The sequence below is a fragment of the Caretta caretta genome, chromosome 18, assembly GCF_965140235.1.
Source record: "Caretta caretta isolate rCarCar2 chromosome 18, rCarCar1.hap1, whole genome shotgun sequence".
Lineage (NCBI taxonomy): Eukaryota > Metazoa > Chordata > Testudines > Cheloniidae > Caretta > Caretta caretta.
This window is the reverse complement of record NC_134223.1, coordinates 3088176-3107934: the sequence shown is the minus strand read 5'-3', so window position 1 is coordinate 3107934 and position 19759 is coordinate 3088176. Positions and strand designations below refer to the sequence as shown.

General features: G+C 45.3%; 1 protein-coding gene across 9 annotated transcripts in view; it reads right to left on the bottom strand.

Moving 5' to 3' along the window:
- CCDC30 (coiled-coil domain containing 30) overlaps positions 1–19759 on the bottom strand; it is a 132528-nt gene that overhangs the window by 73713 nt on the left and 39056 nt on the right. For 7 of the 9 annotated variants that reach the window (XR_007353275.2, XM_048824887.2, XM_048824879.2 and 4 more), the window contains 4 exons: positions 15563–15753; positions 12066–12170; positions 9424–9577; positions 320–391 (listed from right to left, as the gene is read on the bottom strand). Coding sequence is in view for 8 of the 9 variants with exons in the window: in XM_048824879.2 (XP_048680836.2) it covers positions 320–391; positions 9424–9577; positions 12066–12170; positions 15563–15753 (522 nt within the window). In the remaining variant the exon portion in view is untranslated. Of the gene's footprint in view, positions 1–319; positions 392–9423; positions 9578–12065; positions 12171–13445; positions 13630–15562; positions 15754–19759 lie in introns of those variants that run through there. The other 2 variants (XM_048824888.2, XM_048824880.2) reach the window with 2 other exon arrangements.

The window sequence follows — 19759 nt, the reverse complement described above, 5'->3', positions numbered from 1 at the left end:
GGACAAAAACTATTTTTTTCATTTTCATCTAACTTTTCAGTGGGAAATTTCAACTTTTTGTCAAAAAATGAAGCTATTTTAGCCCAAAACTGCTGAAAACCCACAAAATTTCTGGTTTTAGCTGAAAATTTTGGGCATTTTGATTTTCAGTTTTCCAATTAAATATAACTTTTTTTCAAGGAAAACATACACTTTCTGCAAAAATTTTCATTCAGCTGAAAACTCAATTTTCTGTTAAAATAATTTTGACAAAAAATTTCAGCCACCCAGGCCTGGAAGTAACGTCAGCAGGTATGTATGCTGCTAATGTATGTCTTACCACTGTCTTTCAGCTTATTCATCTCTTCTCTCCAGCTCTCAGATGTTTGTGGGGCCAGCCGCAAAGCAGGATCTAAGAGAACAACGGAGAAACAATCTCACCTATGATAACTTTGCCAATCCTTTTTTATGAGCACAGAATTCTAGAATCCTATAGTTTTTCATTCAAAAAATTCAAACAATATAACATTGAGCTCAAAGGAGTGGAAAGAGCACAAAACCAGACCATAACTCATGATTTTAAACACTTAGCAACCACCAACAATAGAAAATAATGTACTGGACTGAAAAATTGCCTAATAGGGATCATACACTTTTTATTAAACTTCAACAGGCTGCAAGAGCAAACACTGGTTCTAGATGGACTTTCCCTCAAATAAATCAGGGATCCCACTTGATTTTCTATGACTGAATCTAGTTACAGTGCATTTAGCTCCTAAAATCTACAGGGAGGATTAAAATTCCAGAAACACAATTATTATTAGTTTTAGTTTTAATAGCTTCCCTTGGTAAGTTTTAATATGATTCTGAACACTAACATTCTAAGCATAACAAAGCACAGAAACACGTCAGACATTAAAACCTTAATCACAGCGTAGAAAGCCAAACTCTAATTCATACTTTTATGCAGATTACAAAACTGAGCATGCTCACCATAAATAGATTTCTCACTGGTTCAATGCACACAAGGTTCCGCTGGGAAAGGAAGTCAAATACAGCAGCTCTGTCCATGATCTGGAGAAGTACTGTTTGGAGGCTGTGACACATTGCCGAGCTTGTGCCCTTTGACGCATGTATATCGATCGATCAACACAGAAGGTCTGACAAACTCTGTGTACAGTGTTTGCTCCCAAGACTTTGAATAAAACACAGCCTATGACTGACTGCTCGGGCTGCTGATTGGAGCTGTTTAATGACTTGGAGACAGTGCTTCTTGGGTAAAAGTAAGCTGATATGGTCAGTTACATGACAAGTCTATGCAGGTGTATTCCATGTGGAGTCCCAGTGAAGTAAATGGGGCTCAGCCTGGGCAGAGGGTAAACCCCTCATGGATCACATTGTAGGACAGGGACCTTCAGCTGCTGTTTAAACTTCAACTGATCATTTTCTGATGCTTTCTGTATACATTCTCAGCTGGGAGGAATAATTTAATCAGAAAAATGTGTATGATAAATGGGAATCATTTAAGAACACCTTACTAGATGCCCCAAAAGCCATAGTCCCAGAATTGAGGGAGAAGGTTGTGCTAATTAAAAAACTGACCTGATTTAGAGGGGAAGTGAAGGCAGCTATAAAAAAATAAAATAGTATATGACAAATGGAAGAAAGGGTAAATTAGTAATAATGGATGTAAATTAGAAGTTTGGAATTGTAGAAAATTGATAAGGGAAGACAAGGGACACAAGGAGAAATCTATGGCCAAGTGTTAAGAACAATAAGAAAGAGTTTTTAAAAATATACTGGGAAGAAAAAGAATCCTGACAATGGTACTGGTCCATTACTACATGGAAACTGTAGAATTATCAATAATACTGCAGAAAAGGCAAAAATGTTCAATCAATATTTCTGTTTTGTATTTGGGGAAAAACAGATAATATGCTCATCATATGGGGATGATAATACTCTTTCCATTCCACTAATATTTCTGGAGGATGTTAAACAGAAGCTACTAAAGTGAGACATTTTTGAATTAGCAGGTCCAGATAACTTCATCCAAGAGTTTTAAAAGAGATGGCTACGGAGCTTGCTAGAATGTTAATACTGATTTTCAATAAGTCTTTGAGCACTGGGAAAGTTCCAGAAAACTGGAAGAAAGCTAATGTTGTGCCAATTTTTTAAAAAGGGTAAATTGGATGACCAAGGAATTATAGGCCTGTCAGTCAGACATTGATCCCAGGCAAGATAATGGAACAGCTTATATGAGACTTGATTAATAAAGAATTAAAGGAGAGTAAAGTAATTAATGCAAATCAACATGGTTTTGGAAAATAGATCCTGTCAAACTAACTTGGTATCTTTTTTTGATGAGATGACAAGTTTGATTGATATAGGTAACAGTGATGACATAGACTTCTGTAAGGCATTTGACTTGATACCACACAGCATTTTGATTAAAAAATTAGAATGCTATAAAATTATCATGGCACACATTAAATGAATTAAAAACTGGCTAACTGATAGGTCTCAAAATGTAACTATAAATGGGGAATCATCACTGATTGGGTCTGTTTCAGTGTGGTGCCAAAGAGATTGGTTCTTGGCCCTATGCTATTTTTCATTTTTATTAATGTCCTGGAAGAAATATAAAGTCATCACTGACAAAAGTTTGCAGATGACACAAAAACTGAGGGAGTGGTAAATAATGATGAGAACAGGTCACTGAATCATAATGATCTAGATCATTTGGTAAATTGTGCATAAGCAAACAATATCCATTTTAATGCGGCTAAATGTCAATGGATACAACTGGGAACAAGGGTCGTAGGCCATACTTACAGGATGGGGACTCTATCCTGGGAAGCAGTGACACTGAAAAAGATCTGAGGGTTGTAGTGGATAATCAACCCAACATGAGCTCCAAGTGTGATGCTGTGGCCAAAGAAGGTAATGCCATCCGATGATGCATAAACAGGGGGATTCTCTCGGGGGCGGGCGGGGGGGGAGGAGTAGGATGTTATTTCCCCTCTGTATCAGGCTCTGGTGTGGCTGCTGCTGGAATACTTTGTCCTGTTCTGGTGTGCACAAGTCAAGGAGGATGCTGATAAGTGGGAGCCATGAGAATGATTAAAGGATTAGAAAACCTCCTTGAGTGATAGACTCAAACAGCTCAACCTATTTAGCTTCGCAGGTTAAGATTAGTCTACACAAATATCTACATGGGGAACAAATATTTAATAATGGGCTTTTCAATATGGCAGTCTAACACAATCCAATGACTGGAAGCTGGAGCTGGACAAATTCAGACTGGAAATAAGGTATACATTTTTAATGATGAGAGTAAATTAACCCAGGGTCATGGTGGATTCTCCATGACTGACAATTTTTAAATCAAGACAGGTGTAAAAGCTCTGCTCTAGGAGTTATTGTGCGGCACGTCTCTGGCCTGTGTCAAACAGGAGATCACACTAGATGATCACAATGGTCCCTTCTGGCCTTTGAATCTCTGAGGTAAGAGCAAAAACCCAGCTCTGTGGTGGCTGACTGGGAGAAGGAGTAGATCTCTAGAGTCAGTCCTGTGAAGGAAGGCCTGCAAAGGGCCAGAACTTAACCAGAGATTGCCTTGAAGCTGGAAATGCATCCCCTGAGGTATGCATGGGGAACGGCTCAGTGATGCACTCTTCAGATGGCACATGAGGACAGGAAATCTGTAATCAATGGCATCTTAGAGACAGGGAGCAGGTGGCCCGTCTGCTTTTGGACTGAATGGGTAGCTGTTCCTCTCAGCCCCATCTCTGGCTTCTTCCTCCTCCACAAAAGCCAAGGAGAAGAAACCAGGACTATGCTACCATAGTATCATGTCAAATCAGCCAATGTCTTGGTTTTCCCCATTCACACTTCATTGCCTATCAGCTACTGAATACAAGTGTCAGAGTAACAGCCGTGTTAGTCTGTATTCGCAAAAAGAAAAGGAGTACTTGTGGCACCTTAGAGACTAACCAATTTATTTGAGCATAAGCTTTCATGAGCTACAGCTCACTTCATCGGATGCAGCATCCGATGAAGTGAGCTGTAGCTCACGAAAGCTTATGCTCAAATAAATTGGTTAGTCTCTAAGGTGTCACAAGTACTCCTTTTCTTTTTGTGAATACAAGTGAAAGACTTTATTCTGAATTCCAACGCATCAGGCTAATATGTGACACAGACTGAATTTCCCATGCTAGGGCCTGGTCTACACTACGAGTTTATGTCAGACTTAGCAGCATTAAATCGAATTAATCCTACATCCGTCCACACAATGAAGCTATTTTTTTCGACATAAAGGGCTCTTAAAACCAATTTCTGTACTCCTCCCCAATAAGGGGATCAGTGCTGAAATCGACATCGCCGTTTTGAATTAGGGTTAGTGTGGACACAATTTGAAGGTATTGGCCTCCGGGAGCTATCCCACAAGTGCACCATTGTGACTGCTCTGGATAGCACTCTGAACTCGGATGCACTGGCCTGGTGTATAGGAAAAGCCCTGGGAACTTTTGAATCTCATTTCCTGTTTGGCCATGTGAGCTCATCAGCACAGGTGACCATGCAGTACCAGAATTGAAAAAGAGCTCCAGCATGGACTGAATGGGAGGTACTGGATCTGATTGCTGTCTGGGGAGAGGAATCCGTGCTATCAGAACTATATTCCAAAAGACGAAATGCCAAAACATGTCCCATGAGGGACAGAGGCTACAGCAGGGATGCAACACAGTGCTGCGTGAAACTTAAGGAGCTCAGACAAACCAGAAAACCAAAGAAACAAACGGACGCTCTGGGACAGCGCCCCAGACATGCCGCTTCTACGCTGAGCTGCAAGCAATTCTAGGGGGGGCTGCCACCACTACCCCACCCCTGTCCTTGGACTCTGATGATGGGGTACTCTCGGCTATGCCTGAGGATTTTGCAGATAGGGAAGATGAGGAGCAGGACGAGCTTGAGGAGAGCACACAGCACACCGTTCTCCCCGACAGCCAGGATCTTTTTCTCACTCTGACTGAAATACCCTCCCAACCCAAAGAAGCCGGAGAAGGGACCTCTGGTTAGTGTACCTTTTTAAATATAATACATGTTATAAAAGCAAGCATTTTTTAATGATTAAGTAGCCCTGAGGACTTGGGATGCATTCGTGACCAGTACAGCTACTGGAAAAGTCTGTTAACGTGTCTGGGGATGGAGCGGAAATCCTCCAGGGATATCTCCATGAAGCTCTCCTGGAGGTACTCTAAAAGCCTTTGCAGAAGGTTTCTGGGGAAAGCAGCCTTATTCCGTCCTCCATGGTAGGACATTTTACCATGCCATGCTAGTAGCAAGTAATCTGCTATCATTGCATGACGAAGTCTGGCAGCGTATGGTCCCGGTGTTTGCTGGCATTCAAGCAACATCCGTTCTTTATCTCTCTGTGTTATCCTCAGGAGAGTGATATTGTTCATGGTAACCTGCTTGAAATAGGGGAATTTAATTAAGGGGACATTCAGAGGTGGCCATTCCTACTGGGCTGTTTGCCTGTGGCTGAAAAGAAATCCTCCCTGCAGTTAGCCAACCTGTGGGCGGGGGGGCCACTGGCGCTGAGCTGTTCGCGTTTGGCTAACAGGGATCTTCCCTGATACCAGTCATGCGGTGGGGGGAGGGGTAAAGCAATCATCCCAGAGAATTGGATGAAGGGGGGTGGGGGTTAGTTTGGTTTCTGCTGCTGCATGTTAACAGGAAAACCGCAGCACTAAATGGCCAACTCAACGGGATTTGCTTGGTATGGGAGAGGAGGGCACTGCGGTTATGAAGGCTGCAGAAGCCAAAAGACTATGGCTTACCATGACCGCCTGCAAGCCGAATTCTGTTGCCCAGCAATGCGAGTGTGATCTCTAACACCAAAGCTGCAGGCACTCAATATAAGATGCAAAATGCGACCTTGTACCAAAATCACATGTGCTATGTAATGTGAATAGTGTTGTTCACCGTGAAAGAGTATAGCCATTGTTCTGTAAAATGTATCTTTTAAAATACTTCGCTCCCTTTTTTTCCTCCAGCAGCTGCAAATGTTTCAAGCCTCCCTCCTCCATCCCAAAGGCTATCTCAGATAAGGCGGTGAAAAACATGCACGCGCGATGAAATGTTCTCTGAGCTCATGCAGTCGTCCAGCACTGACAGAGCTCAGGAGAATGTGTGGAGGGACACAATAGCAGAGTACAGGAAAGTAGGCGATGAACGTGAGGAGAGGTGGTGGCAGGAAGATCAAAGGAGGCATGAGGCAACGCTAGGGCTACTGCAGGATCAAACGGACACGCTCCGGCGTCTGGTGGAGGTTCATGAACAGCAGCAGGATCAGACTGCTGCTGCAGCCGCTGTTTAACTGCCCTCCCTCCTCCCCAAGTTCCATAGCCTTCTCACCCAGATGCCCACTCCACCCCAGTGGACAGCCCAAGCAACAGAAGGCTGTCATTCAAGAAGTTTTAAAGTGGCCTTTTCCTTCCCTACTACCCTCCTCCCACACCCCACCCGGGCTACCTTGTGATTTATCTCCCTATTTTTATAATCAATTAATGAAGAATACATGTTTTTTAAATGATAGTGAGTTTATTTCCTTTGCAAGCAAGCTGTGATCGAAGGAGGGAGGGCGGGTGGATTACAGGGAATTTAGAGGCAACCAAGGGGGCGGGTTTTCATCAAGGAGAAACAAACAGAAGTGTCACACAGTACCCTGGCCAGTCATGAGACTGGGTTTCAAAGCTTCTCTGATGTGCAGTGCTTCCTGCTGTGCTCTTCTAACCGCCCTGGTGTCTGGCTGCACGTATTCAGCAGCCAGGCAATTTGCATCAACCTCCCACCTCACCATAAATGTCTCCCCCTTACTCTCACAGAGATTGTGGAGCACACAGCAAGCAGCAATAACAATGGGAATATTGGTTTCGCTGAGGTCTGAGCGAGTCAGTAAACTGCACCAGCGACCCTTTAAACGTCCAAATGCACACTCTACCACCATTCTGCACTTATAGAGTCATAGAATCATAGAATATCAGAGTTGGAAAGGACCTCAGGAGGTCATCTAGTCCAACCCCCTGCTCAAAGCAGGATCAATCCCCAACTAAATCATCCCAGCCAGGGCTTTGTCAAGCCTGACTTTAAAAACTTCTAAGGAAGGAGATTCCACCACCTCCCTAGGTAATGCATTCCAGTGTTTCACCACGCTCCTAATGAAAAAGTTTTTCCTAATATCCAACCTAATATCCAACCACTTGCTCAGCCTATAGTTGAACAGCTCCTTACTACTGTCCAGGGTGCCTGTGTAGGGCTTCATGAGCCAGGGCATTAAGTGGTAGGCTGGGTCCCCAAGGATAACTATAGGCATTTCAACACCCCCAACAGTTATTTTCTGGTCTGGGAAGTAAATCCCTTCCTGCAGCCTTTAAACAGACCAGAGTTCCTGAAGATGTGAGCGTCATGAACCTTTCCCAGCCATCCCACGTTGATGTTCGTGAAACGTCCTTTGTGATCCACCAGTGCTTGCAGTACCATTGAAAAGTACCCCTTGCGGTTTATGTACTGGCTGCCCTGGTGGTCCGGTCCCAACATAGGGATATGCGTTGTGTCTATAGCCCCACCACAGTTTGGGAATCCCATTGCAGCAAAGCCATCTAGTATGACCTGCACATTTCCCAGAATCACTACCTTTGATAGTAGCAGCTCAGTGATAGCGTTGGCTACTTGCATCACAGCAACCCCCACAGTAGATTTGCCCACTCCAAATTGATTACCGACTGACCGGTAGCTGTCTGGCGTTGCAAGCTTCCACAAGGCTATTGCCACTCGCTTGTGAACTGTGAGAGCTGCTCTCATCTTGGTATTCTTGCGCTTCAGGGCAGGGGAAAGCAAGTCATAAAGTTCCATAAAAGTGCCCTTACACATGCAAAAGTTTCGGAGCCACTGGGAATCATCCCAAACCTACAACACTATGCGGTCCCACCACTCTGTGCTTGTTTCCCGGGCCCAAAATCAGCGTTCCACGGCATGAGCCTGCCCCAGTAACACCATGATCTCCAAATTGCTGGGGACCGTGGTTTTAGAGAAATCTGTGTTCATGTCCTCATCACCGCGCTGCCGTCGCCTCCTCGCCTGGTTTTTCAGGTGCTGGTTCTGCATAAGCTGCACGATAATGCGTGAGGTGTTTACAATGGTCATAACTGCTGCGGTGAGCTGAACGGGCTCCATGCTTGCTGTGCTATGGCGTCTGCTCGGGCAATCCAGGGAAAGGGGCGCGAAATTATTGTCTGCCGTTGCTCCGATGGAGGGAGGGGTGACTGACAACATGGCTTACAGGGTTGGCTTACAGGGAATTAAAATCAGCAAAGGGGGTGGCTTTGCAACAAGGAAAAACAGAATGGCCGCCTCAAGGATAAAACTCAAAACCCTGGGTTTAGCAGGCCGTTGATTTCACAGAGGCAGGAAGGAAGGAGAAAATGAATACAAAACAAATCTGGTCTATTTCTTGTTTTGATCCACTTCATCTGTCTTTATACTTCTTGCTGGCAGCAGACAGTGCAGTACGACTGCTGGCCATCGTCATCTCCTGGCTGCTCATTAGAAGATGGTGCAGTAGGACTGCTAGCAGGACTGAATCGCCATGAGACAAAACTTAAAAGGGAAATGACCTGACTGAGTCACTCCCATGTTTGCCCAGGCGCCTCTGACCGACCTCACCGACGTTGGCTAAAAGAGCACCCTGGAGTACATCGACGATGGCTACCAGTCATACTGCACTGTCTGCTGCCAAAAGGCAATGAGCGGCTGCTGTGTAGCAATGCTGTACCGCATCTGCCAGCACCCAGGAAACATACGGTGAGCTGAGCTGGCTCCATGCTTGCCATGGTATGGCGTCTGCACAGGTAACCCAGGAAAAAAGGCGCGAAACTATTGTCTGCCTTTGCTTTCACGGAGGGAGGGAGGGAAGGGGGGGGCCTGACGATATGTACCCAGAACCACCCGCGACAATGATTTTGCCCCATCAGGCATTGGGATTTCTACCCAGAATTCAAATGGGTGGCAGAGACTGCGGGAACTGTGGGATAGCTATCCATAGTGCAACGCTCCGGAAGTCGATGGTTGCCTCGGTACTGTGGATGCACTCCACCGACTAAATGCACTTAGAGCATTTATGTGGGGACAAACACAATCGACTGTATAAAAATGCTTTCTACAAAACCGACTTCTATAAATTTGACCTAATTTCGTAGTGTACACATGGCACAGAGTGGGGCTAGGAGACTTTCTATGACTATTCTCAGAATGACAGGCAAGGTTTACATAGAATAGAACCTGATTTTTAGAGGTGTTGAGTGAGCAATGCGAGTGATCAGCACCTCTGAAAACCAGGCCTAGTACAGGCTAATAATTGAGTCGCATGCCACTCAAATTTACCCAGTTTGCTTTGCTCCTTTTTCAGCACGTCCAGTTCGTCTGTTAGCCGGCGGATCTCTTCGTGAGCCATCTGTAGCCTTCGTGCGGCCTCATCCAGGTCTCGCTCAACCCGATTTCGTAACACTTTCTCTCTTTCCAGCTCTTCATTATGGGACTGAAACAGAAGCAATGCTCATAGGACAAAGTAAACCGAATACCTTGTCTGCACTAACAAGCTGCAGCATAGCCGCTTGCACTAGTGCAGAGGTGGGAAAACTTTTTGGCCTGAGAGCCACATCTGGGCATGGAAATTGTATGGCAGGCCATGAATGCTCACAAAATGAGGGGTTGGGGTGTGGGAGGGGGTGTTGGCTCTGGGCTGGGGGTGCGGGTTCTGGGCTGGGGCCACAAATGAGGGGTTCAGGGTATGGGAAGGGGCTCTAGGCTGGGGCAGGGGGCTCCGGGCTGAGGATGAGGGATTCAGAGTGCGGGAGGGGGCTCTGGGTTGAGGCAGGGGGATAGGAAGGTGAGGGCTCTGGCTGGAGGTGCAGGCTCTGGGGTGGGGATGGGACCAAGGGGATTGGGGTGCAGGTGGGTGCTCCAGGCTGGGACCCAGGGGATCAGAGGGCGGGAGCGGGATCAGGGCTGGAAGCAGTGGCATGTCCCTCGTCCAGCCAATGGGAGCTGCAGAGCTGGCGCTTGGGGCAGGGGCAGTGTGCGGAGCTCCCTGGCTGCCCCTACATTTAGGAGCCGGAGGGGGAACATTGTGCTGCTTCTGGAAGCCACGTGATGCCACGGCACATGCAGAGCAGGGCAAGCCCCCAACCCCACTCCCCAGCTGGAGTGCTGGAGCAGGACAAGTCCCCAACCCCACTCCCTGGCATGAGCTCGAGGGCCGGATTAAAAGGTCTGAAGGGCCAAACGCTGCCCACGGCCTGTAATTTGCCCACCCCTGCACTAGTGCCTGGGAAGTGGGGACACACTAAATATGCAGGAAGCAGGCGTGTGGGAGCTGCTGCTGAGGCAGTACATGGAGTTGCCAGCAACGCCCAGTTACGTAAGCACGCTGACATGTTATGTGTGTATGTCATTGCTGCAGGCTGGCAGCTGATTTTAGGCATTGGTGTTTTCCAGGTGAATCTCTGTGGGATAAAAAGAACAGAAGCACTTTCTCCCTTGAGAGAAACTGTTAGTCAAGTTGTATTTTCACTCCTAGATTCATAGATTTTAGGCCCAGGAGGGACCATTAGATCTAGCAGGGCTTCCAGCAGGGCATCCAGTCTTGATCTGAAGACTTCAAGAGATGGAGAATCCACCACTCCCCTTCGTAGTCTGTTCCAATGGTTAATCAATTTTGCATTCTTTTTAGTGTCTTTGGGTTGTTTGGGGTGGGGAGAATGGGCAGAGCTGAGAGCAGCCAAGCCCTGAATGAGGGCTGCAAGGCTGTTTAATAAAAGACACTTTTTATGTTTACAGTGGAGGAAAGTGCTTTTTGCTCAAACTTTCCAAAACAATTCCCACTGGGGCACTTCCTTTTCCCTTTTGCATCCCCTTCACTTTCATTCACTGCTTCTATCGCCACACGATTTTCAACTTCCACATCTATTGTTTCCATTTCTGTTTCTTTCCCTTCCTGCTTTCTGCCTGTCTCTCTTCCCCTGCCTCGTCTCAGCTTTCCTCCTCCTCCTCCTCCCTGTCTCTTCCCAGATCTCCCTTCCCCCATCACGTTTCTTCACTTTTCCCTTGTCCTTTCCATGTGTCTTTAGCTGGAACCAACCCCTTCCTTCTAAGGCAGTTGCCCCTGCTAGGCTAGCTCCAGTAGCACTGGGTCGGCTAGCTAATACTAACCTCCTCCTGTTATCGTCTGCACCAGCTCCTGGACTGTGGATGTTTTTTATTCAGGAGCCAGGTACCTTTCCCACTAGTCTGACTTTTTGCGGAAAGGTGATTTATTTATAACTAGGGCTCTACCAAATTCATGGTCCATTTTGGTCAATTTCATGGTCATAGGATTTTAAAAATCATAAATTTCACGATTTCAGCTATTTAAATCTGAAATTTCACAGTGTTGTAATTGTAGGGGTCCTGACCCAAAAAGGAGTTGCCAGGGGGGGTCACAAGGTTGCGGTACTGCTACCCTTACTTCTCACTGCTGCTGGCAGAGCTGGACCCTCAGTCAGCAGCCACCACTCTCCAGCCGCCCAGCTCTGCAGGCAGCAGCATAGAAGTAAGAGTGGCAGAATCATACCATGCCATCCTTACTTCTGCACTGCCTTCAGAGCTGGGCTCCCAGCCTGCAGCTGCCGCTCTCCGGCCACCCCGCTCTGAAGTCAGCACAGAAGTAAGGGTGGCAAAACCGCAACCCCCTAAAATAAGCTTGTGACTCCCCTGCAACTCCCTTTTGTGTCAGGACCCCCAATTTGAGAAACACTGGTCTCCCCAGCAAAATCTGTATAGCACACAAAAGACCAGATTTCACAGGAGAGACCAGATTTCACAGTCCATGATGCATTTTTCAAGGCTGTGAATTTGGTAGGGCCCTATCTATAACTGTTCTCAATCCAGTTGACCTGTATCCACTTCACTTCCCAAAGTCACATCTCTCTGTGTGGAATCACAGTTACATACTGTATTAGAAGCAAAAGGTTGCATAAATGTTTTACCTTATTCATTGTCTCTTTAGTATAGTGCACGGATTCATGCTGTTGCTGAAGTTCATCTTCTAATGTCTGGTGGATACGATCAAACTTATCCTTGCACGAAAAGACCTATTAATAAGCCAACACCATGAAAAGGCTTGCTGATTATCTTCACTGGATATTGATATGCTGTCATTTAAATGTTAATGTATCTTAATTAACCATGGGTTGTAACCATGTTTTATATTTCAAAAGTGCCTTTAATCCAGATAGATCCCAAATTGCTTTAAAGAGCCCTCACGTGCCTGTTGCACTCTGCTGCTTATAGGGAACTCTGCAGGTTCTTTGCCTTTTTTAAACTTGTGATGTGACAGGCCTCTTCCTTTTACATCCTATGGGCTCAGCTCTGCACAAAGAAATATACTGATACTGAATATGCTTCACTGACTCTAGCTGAATAAAGCTGGATAACCTCCCCATGTTCCAGCCAGTCTGCACCACTCAAAAACTTAATTACAACCTCATACTTCCTCCAGAAACACAAACCACACAGCACACTTAATCTGTGAACATACATCAAGGCTGCAAAGGTTGTAATTAAGATTTTGCATTTTATTGTGAGGGAGGGGAATGTGCTAGTGTGTAATGCATTTCCTTATCACCTGAAGCCTGATAAGGATATTCCTGGTGAGACTTCAGAGTCTGTCCATGGAAACATGCTGTGTGGTCAGAGTACCGTTAAAAGGTGTTCCAGAACTTGACATTTCCTTGCTTTTAAAAGTTTGCATTGTCGGGGAGGATGTTCCACTTACCCAGCCTTAATCCCTTTTAAACACAAATTTTGCTGGACTATATTTCAGTGGTTTTATTATACTGATGATATATTTTTAACATGGAAATCAGATCTTGACAACTTTGAATATCCTGCAGCAGAAATAAACAGTCTTCATCCGACTATGATGACCTTTGAAATGAATAGTTGTATTCATACTGTTAATTTTTTTGGCTGCACAAAATTTACAACAAAATTACTACCTCTCTCCATGGGAGAAGTATAGATTAAAATCTTTATATATTAATAGTTTTGAACCCAAAATTATAATCAGAAGTTTGTCATACTCAGTTGTCCAGAGTTAAGAGATTCCTATCAGACATCACATATAACTATAATGGATGAGAAGTGTGAAAGTCTGTACTAGAGTTAGACAGGGAGTGTGTCAGACTAAACTCAAGTACAGTCCTTCACTAACCAGAGTCAGTGAGGACTGTATATGTTGTATATCCTTGGTGGGAGTTTTAGCCATTAGCTACCGTAGCTCTTTTTCACAAGAGATTGTTTCATTTGGCCAAAGAATATACTAGTGACAATATTCTGTGATCTAGGATCCCTTGTCCTTTGCTCACCTGGGGCACACCAACAATGCTGTTGCCTGAGTGATGCATGGGAAACTTTGCATAGATATGTGTAAAATATCCTTTTCTAACATTCTTTTCTCTCCATTCTTCATCCCTTTGATTAACTTGCTTGTTCAGTGCTGACTCCTCAGTTAGGGCTGCCCTCTTTGCAGAGTTTATCTGATTATACCTGCTAATTGACCAAGAACAAGTTGTAATTAAACTCAGTATTTTATTAGAAGGTTATTATAGCTCAGTTGGCTCTTTTTAAAATATCTTGGGGCTTCTAACTGAATTTTTAATTGGGAATAATTGATTTGTAGTTTTTGTAGTTTGTAGTGATTATTTGTACCAGCTGGCAGAGCACTGACTGCAATGGTTCATGACCCAGAACTTTTGTATAAATGAAGCTTCCCCCCTTAATGCTAATGGAAGAGGCTTATGTGTCTAAACATCAGCCATAACCTGGATTTGTTAAGTGTGAACTCAGGTTGGTATTTATCTGAAAATATTAATGACTATTTATTTATAGTGTGTGAGGTGGGCATTGGATGTTTTTATTTGGGGTACCAGAGCCTTTTGTGACTTGAAGATTTAGGCTCTAACCCTGAAAAGACTTAGGGATGGGGTTTTCTCAAGCCTAATGCTGAGCTGTTTTGAATATTCCACTCTATGCATGTGCTTAAGTCTTTTCAGGATTGGGGTTGTATTTACGAAATTGTCTAATGACTACTTTGGATTGCATAAGCATTAGGTGTATTTTTATCGCTTTTACGTTTTACTACTTATAGACTGAAAATATGACAGGATTATGGTCAAATTTAATAATAGCACAATTATTGAAACAACACAGCCTGTGACAGAACACTCAGGACCCAAAAGGAGGCTCTTATAGTTATGGCTATTCCATATCACAAGTTCCCTAACAGCAGCAGGCAACATCTTTGTGGACCGTGGGAAGCTGGGACCAAGACAAGTTCCCTCCAGAGCTCAAAGGCAAAGGACAGGACAGGGGCACCCAATTTCCAGGGGCAGCCGGTCTCCAAAAGCATATATGAGGCCAGCCTTGTAAGGAGGTGCTCAGAAGAAACCTTTTGTAGTACACAATAAGAAGTTTTATTGGTCCTACAAAACCCAGGAACCATGCTCCATATTCTTGAGCACTATGTACTGGCACCTTTTCTGTTCACTAACTATTTACCTGTATATAGAGACAGAGCACTCCTGTAACAAGTCTCCTAGAAATGGCTGAAATGGTACATCAGACTAACAATACTCTTTGGTATGCTGGTTTTGTTATGAACCATGCTTTGGAATAAGCAGCCTAAACGTATGAGGGCCTGTGGGGCTAAAATACATAGCCAGACAACTTTTCTAGGAGAGTTTTTTCTTCTAAAGCATCTCCTGTTTCTTTGAAGAACTTTGGAAATGAGCTCTATCACAGAGCCTTAGTCTTGCCATTCCAAGACCTTTATGGACCCAGTCTGGAAGTCCTTACTCAGTCCTCATTTGTGCACAGGTTTATCAGATCTCTGAGTTATATTAGACGTCTCATGATACATAGTGTTTTACTTAAAGCCCCAGTTCCTGCAGTCATGTGATTGGGAGACTCTTAGCTTTTGTGGGTTTTGGTTTTTTTTTAAATAAAGTTTCTATCCTTCATGGTTGTGAAGAATTCCTCAAAAGCTAGAAAGAACACAGTATATTCTTTTTAAAGTCTCATGATTTTTAAGCTAATCTTACAATTTTGAGGGAGGTATGACTCATGAAATCCTGCACATGGAGTCATCAGAAATACCAGAGTAAATGGGAAGCCAATACTACCTGAGTAAGACTTCCGAACTGGGCCTTATAGGTTTTCTTTTTCATAACAAAGCCTTCAGCACTCTCTCCTTTTATAGAAAAAATAATGCTGTTAATTATTCAATTCCAGAACTCTGGAGCAACGCAAGTACAAACATGGATAAGTAAAAATTAGTATGGAAACAGACTTCAGCTTTAAGAATACAGGGGCTTCTTATATATGATAAAAATGTTTTTAATTAAAAAAAAACAACCCTGAGAATAGCCTTAATTGTCCCTTCGGAGGGGCTAATCGGATAATCAGCAACTGAAGAGTTTGATACCTGAAGTTGTGCGGCACACAGTCCGTCTATGTAGCTATGTGAATCCAGCTTTTGATCTGCAATCTCTAGTTTCTCCAACAGCGTAGTTCTTTCTACCAGTAAATAAGCAATCTGTTCACTAGGACTGCTGTGAGCTATCTTGGACAAGCCTTCCTGTGCCAGCATTTCCTCTACCTCCTTCAGCTGGGCTTCTGAAAGAAACACAGAGAGCAATGAGCAATCATTAGTGTATGCTTAGGGGTTGGATTTTCAAAACTGCCTGACACCCACGGCCTATGACCGCCAATGAGTGCCTAACCTCTTCAAGTACTAATAACCCCCACTCTGCTGACATGCAGAGCTGAGCATGTTCAGCACTCACAAGTGTGGTTAGATTTTCAAAAGTACTTTGCTCCTAGCGGCTTCCATTGTTCTCAAGTGCACTGAATGAGGCAGGGGTCCTGTGGGGAAAATAGTACGTGATCATGTAATCGACAAACAAATTAAGGTTGCAAGGACGACCTTAATTCTGGTTTATCCTAACTCTTGAGAGCTTGATTTTGCAACTTTAATAGTGATCTTTGAAAGTACAGAGACAAGGTGGGTGAGGTAATACCTTTCATTGGACCAACTTCTGTTGGTGAGCAGGACAAACTTCTTGAGTTTACACAGAGTTCTTCTTCAGGTCTTCTTTTAATGTAGGTTTTATGTATGTAATTTCCAAATTTAAATAAATAAAAATTCCATCATGTGGAGCCATATTGACCCCCAGCTTGGGTCCTCAACATGGTTCAGCATGTTAGATCCACAGCATAGACCTCTACCACTCGAACTAATACACAGTCTAAGAAATCAGGCTATTATCCTCTATGTAGACCAGTCACTAGAGGAGGATGAGTTATACTTTGCCATTGAGTTTCATGCCTATTTGTTGACCACAGAGGAACGTAGAGATGAGGACTCCTGGGCTCAATTCCAGGTTTGGTAGGGGAGTGTTCTCTAATGGTTATGGACCCTTCTAGCCCTGGGTTCCTAGCCCACCTCTGTCCCAATTCTGTCTTCCTCCCCCTCTGCCCTATCCATCAGCTCCAAGCCCTGTCCCCCTCTCCCTCTGCTCCTATCCACCACCTCCTGTTCGCATTTGTCTCCCTGCTCCAGTTCCTTCAACATTCTCTTCCCTGCCGGCTCCAGTTTCTCACCCCTCTACATTCCAGTGTGGTTGCTTCTTTCCCTTCTTCTGTGCTGTCTGGATGCCAGCAACCCTGACCTGTCAGTAGGAACAACTGCAGGGAAATTCCTGCTCAGCCCCTGCACCCCCAGGATGCATAATGCTCAGTCTCTCTATAGGGATGATGCGTGCACAATCTGGTGACACACAGCAGATGTGAGGGAATGGAGCATGCTCATTGCAGACAAACTCTTGAGAGAAGTTAGCTGCTGAACTCTAACAACCTGTGTGTGTGCAAACTGAGATTTTTTTGGAGGTTTATACCTCGGCCACATTTGGGCAAATTTTCATGGGGACAGCAAAAGGCATGCCCCTGACACCTGGATGACCCCCTGCCAAATGTAAGTCTCTGTTCCAAAGCACAGAGGTGTTATAGCTTCTCAGCAAAGCAGCTGTAAGAATTTTTAACACAGGTAAACACTGTATTTTCCCTAACCTCATTGTCAGAAACAGCCACTTTTAGCGGAAACTTCCTTTAAAAGGCTCTGCCCAAGGGTGACACCAAGCATGGAAAACTTTAGCCCAAATGGATCATTTGCAAAGTTATAAGCAACTGAAAATACAGCCTCATAATGCGAAGTGTCAGGCAACCTCAGTAACAGGTGGTGTTACCAGCTCCACCTGAATATTCAATAAACCAAACATCACATAAAAAAAATGCTGGTTCAAACGATCTGAGATCTGGCACACATCAGTGCGCGCGGCACATATGCTGCTGCTCAGGGCTGGACTAAAGAGTTTTGGGGCACTGTGCAATACAGAAATTGGGGGCCCCCACCATCACTCAGATTTAGCCTGACTGCCCCAAACCTGAGCAGTGCTGCAACCCCACACTAGCTCTGCTCCAGCTGCTGCCAGCCCTGCACAGCATTAACTGAGGCTGCTCAGCAAAGTGCCCTTGCCCCACACACTGAATGCCCCTCGCACCCCACAGATACCCCAACAACCCTCCACCAGCCCCAACGTATCCTGACAGTCCCCATACACATCGTAGCAACGCTGACATACAGCCCACTCACCGTACAGCCCCAATCCCTGAGCCCACAGCCCCCAACATCCCAGCTCCCAACCCCACCACCACCAGTATCCCCTGCTCGTCCCCAGCCCCTCAACATTCCTGACTCACCCCATAGGCCACCAACAACTTGCTCCCCACTCCAGGACCTTCCTGGCCACTCATCGGCGCCCCCTCAGCTCAGCGCTCTGCTCCTCTCCTGAGCTAGGATGGCTCCTCCTGATCCCAGCTGCTCAGCAGCTCCACTCGCTCCCATTGCCCGCCCCACATTCATACACCACAGGCCAAGTTTGAGTGAGTGGCTTTGCCTGATTGCCTGCCCCCAGCCCATGATGACAGAGAGGTGACCAGCCAAGCCTGAGTGGTGCTGCGACTCAGAAGAACATAAGAATGGCCATACTGGGTCAGACCAAAGGTCCATCCAGCCCAGTATCCTGTCTACCAACAGTGGCCAATGCCAGGTGTTCCAGAGGGAGTGAACCTAACAGGTAGTGATCTAGTGATCTCTCTCCTGCCATCCATCTCCACCCTCTGACAAACAGAGGCTAGGGACACCATTCCTTACTCATCCTGGCTAATAGCCATTAATGGGCTTAACTTCCATGAATTTATCAAGTTCTCTTTTAAACCCTGTTATAGTCCTAGTCTTCACAACCTCCTCAGGCAAGGAGTTCCACAGGTTGACTGTGTGCTGAGTGAAGAAGAACTTCCTTTTATTTGTTTTAAACCTGCTACACATTAATTTCATTTGGTGGTCCCTAGTTGTTACATTATGGGAACAAGTAAATAACTTTTCCTTATTCCTTTTCTCCACACCACTCATGATTTTATATACCTCTATCATATCCCCCCTTAGGGTATGTCTACACTACGAAATTAGGTTGAATTTATAGAAGTCGGTTTTTTAGAAATCGGTTTTATATATTCGAGTGTGTGTGTCCCCACAGAAAATGCTCTAAGTGCATTAAGTGCATTAACTCGGCAGAGTGCTTCCACAGTACCGAGGCTAGAGTCAACTTCCAGAGTGTTGCACTGTGGGTAGCTATCCCACAGTTCCCGCAGTCTCCACTGCCCATTGGAATTCTGGGTTGAGATCCCAATGCCTGATGGGGCTAAAACATTGTCGTGGGTGGTTCTGGGTACATATCGTCAGGCCCCCGTTCCCTCCCTCCATGAAAGCAAGGGCAGACAATTGTTTCGTGCCTTTTTTCCTGAGTTACCTGTGCAGACGCCATACCACGGCAAGCATGGAGCCCGCTCAGGTAACCGTCACCGTATGTCTCCTGGGTGCTGGCAGACGTGGTACTGCATTGCTACACAGTAGCAGCAACCCATTGCCTTGTGGCAACAGATGGTGCAATAGGACTGGTAGCCGTCATCGTCATGTCCGAGGTGCTCCTGGTCACCTGTGTGAGGTCGATCAGGAGCGCCTGGACAGACATGGGCGCAGGGACTAAATCTGGAGTGACTTGATCAAGTCATTCTCTTTAGTCCTGCAGTCAGTCCTATTGAACCATCTTATGGTGAGCAGGCAGGCGATATGGATTGCTAGCAGTCCTATTGCATCATCTTCTGCCGGGCAGGCAAGAGATGAGGATGGCTAGCAGTTGTATTGTACCATCTTCTGCTGAGCAGCCCTGAGATGTGGATGGCATGCAGTCCTTCTGCACCGTCTGCTGCCAGCCAAAGATGTAAAAGATAGATGGAGTGTATCAAAACAAGAAATAGACCAGATTTGTTTTGTACTCATTTGCTTTCCCCTCCCCCACCCCCCACTGTCTAGGGGACTCATTCCTCTAGGTCACACTGCAGTCACTCACAGAGAAGGTGCAGCGAGGTAAATCTAGCCATGTATCAATCAGAGGCCAGACCAACCTCCTTGTTCCAATAAGAACAATAGCTTAGGTGCACCATTTCTTATTGGAACCCTCCGTGAAGTCCTGCCTGAAATACTCCTTGAAGTAAAGCCACCCCC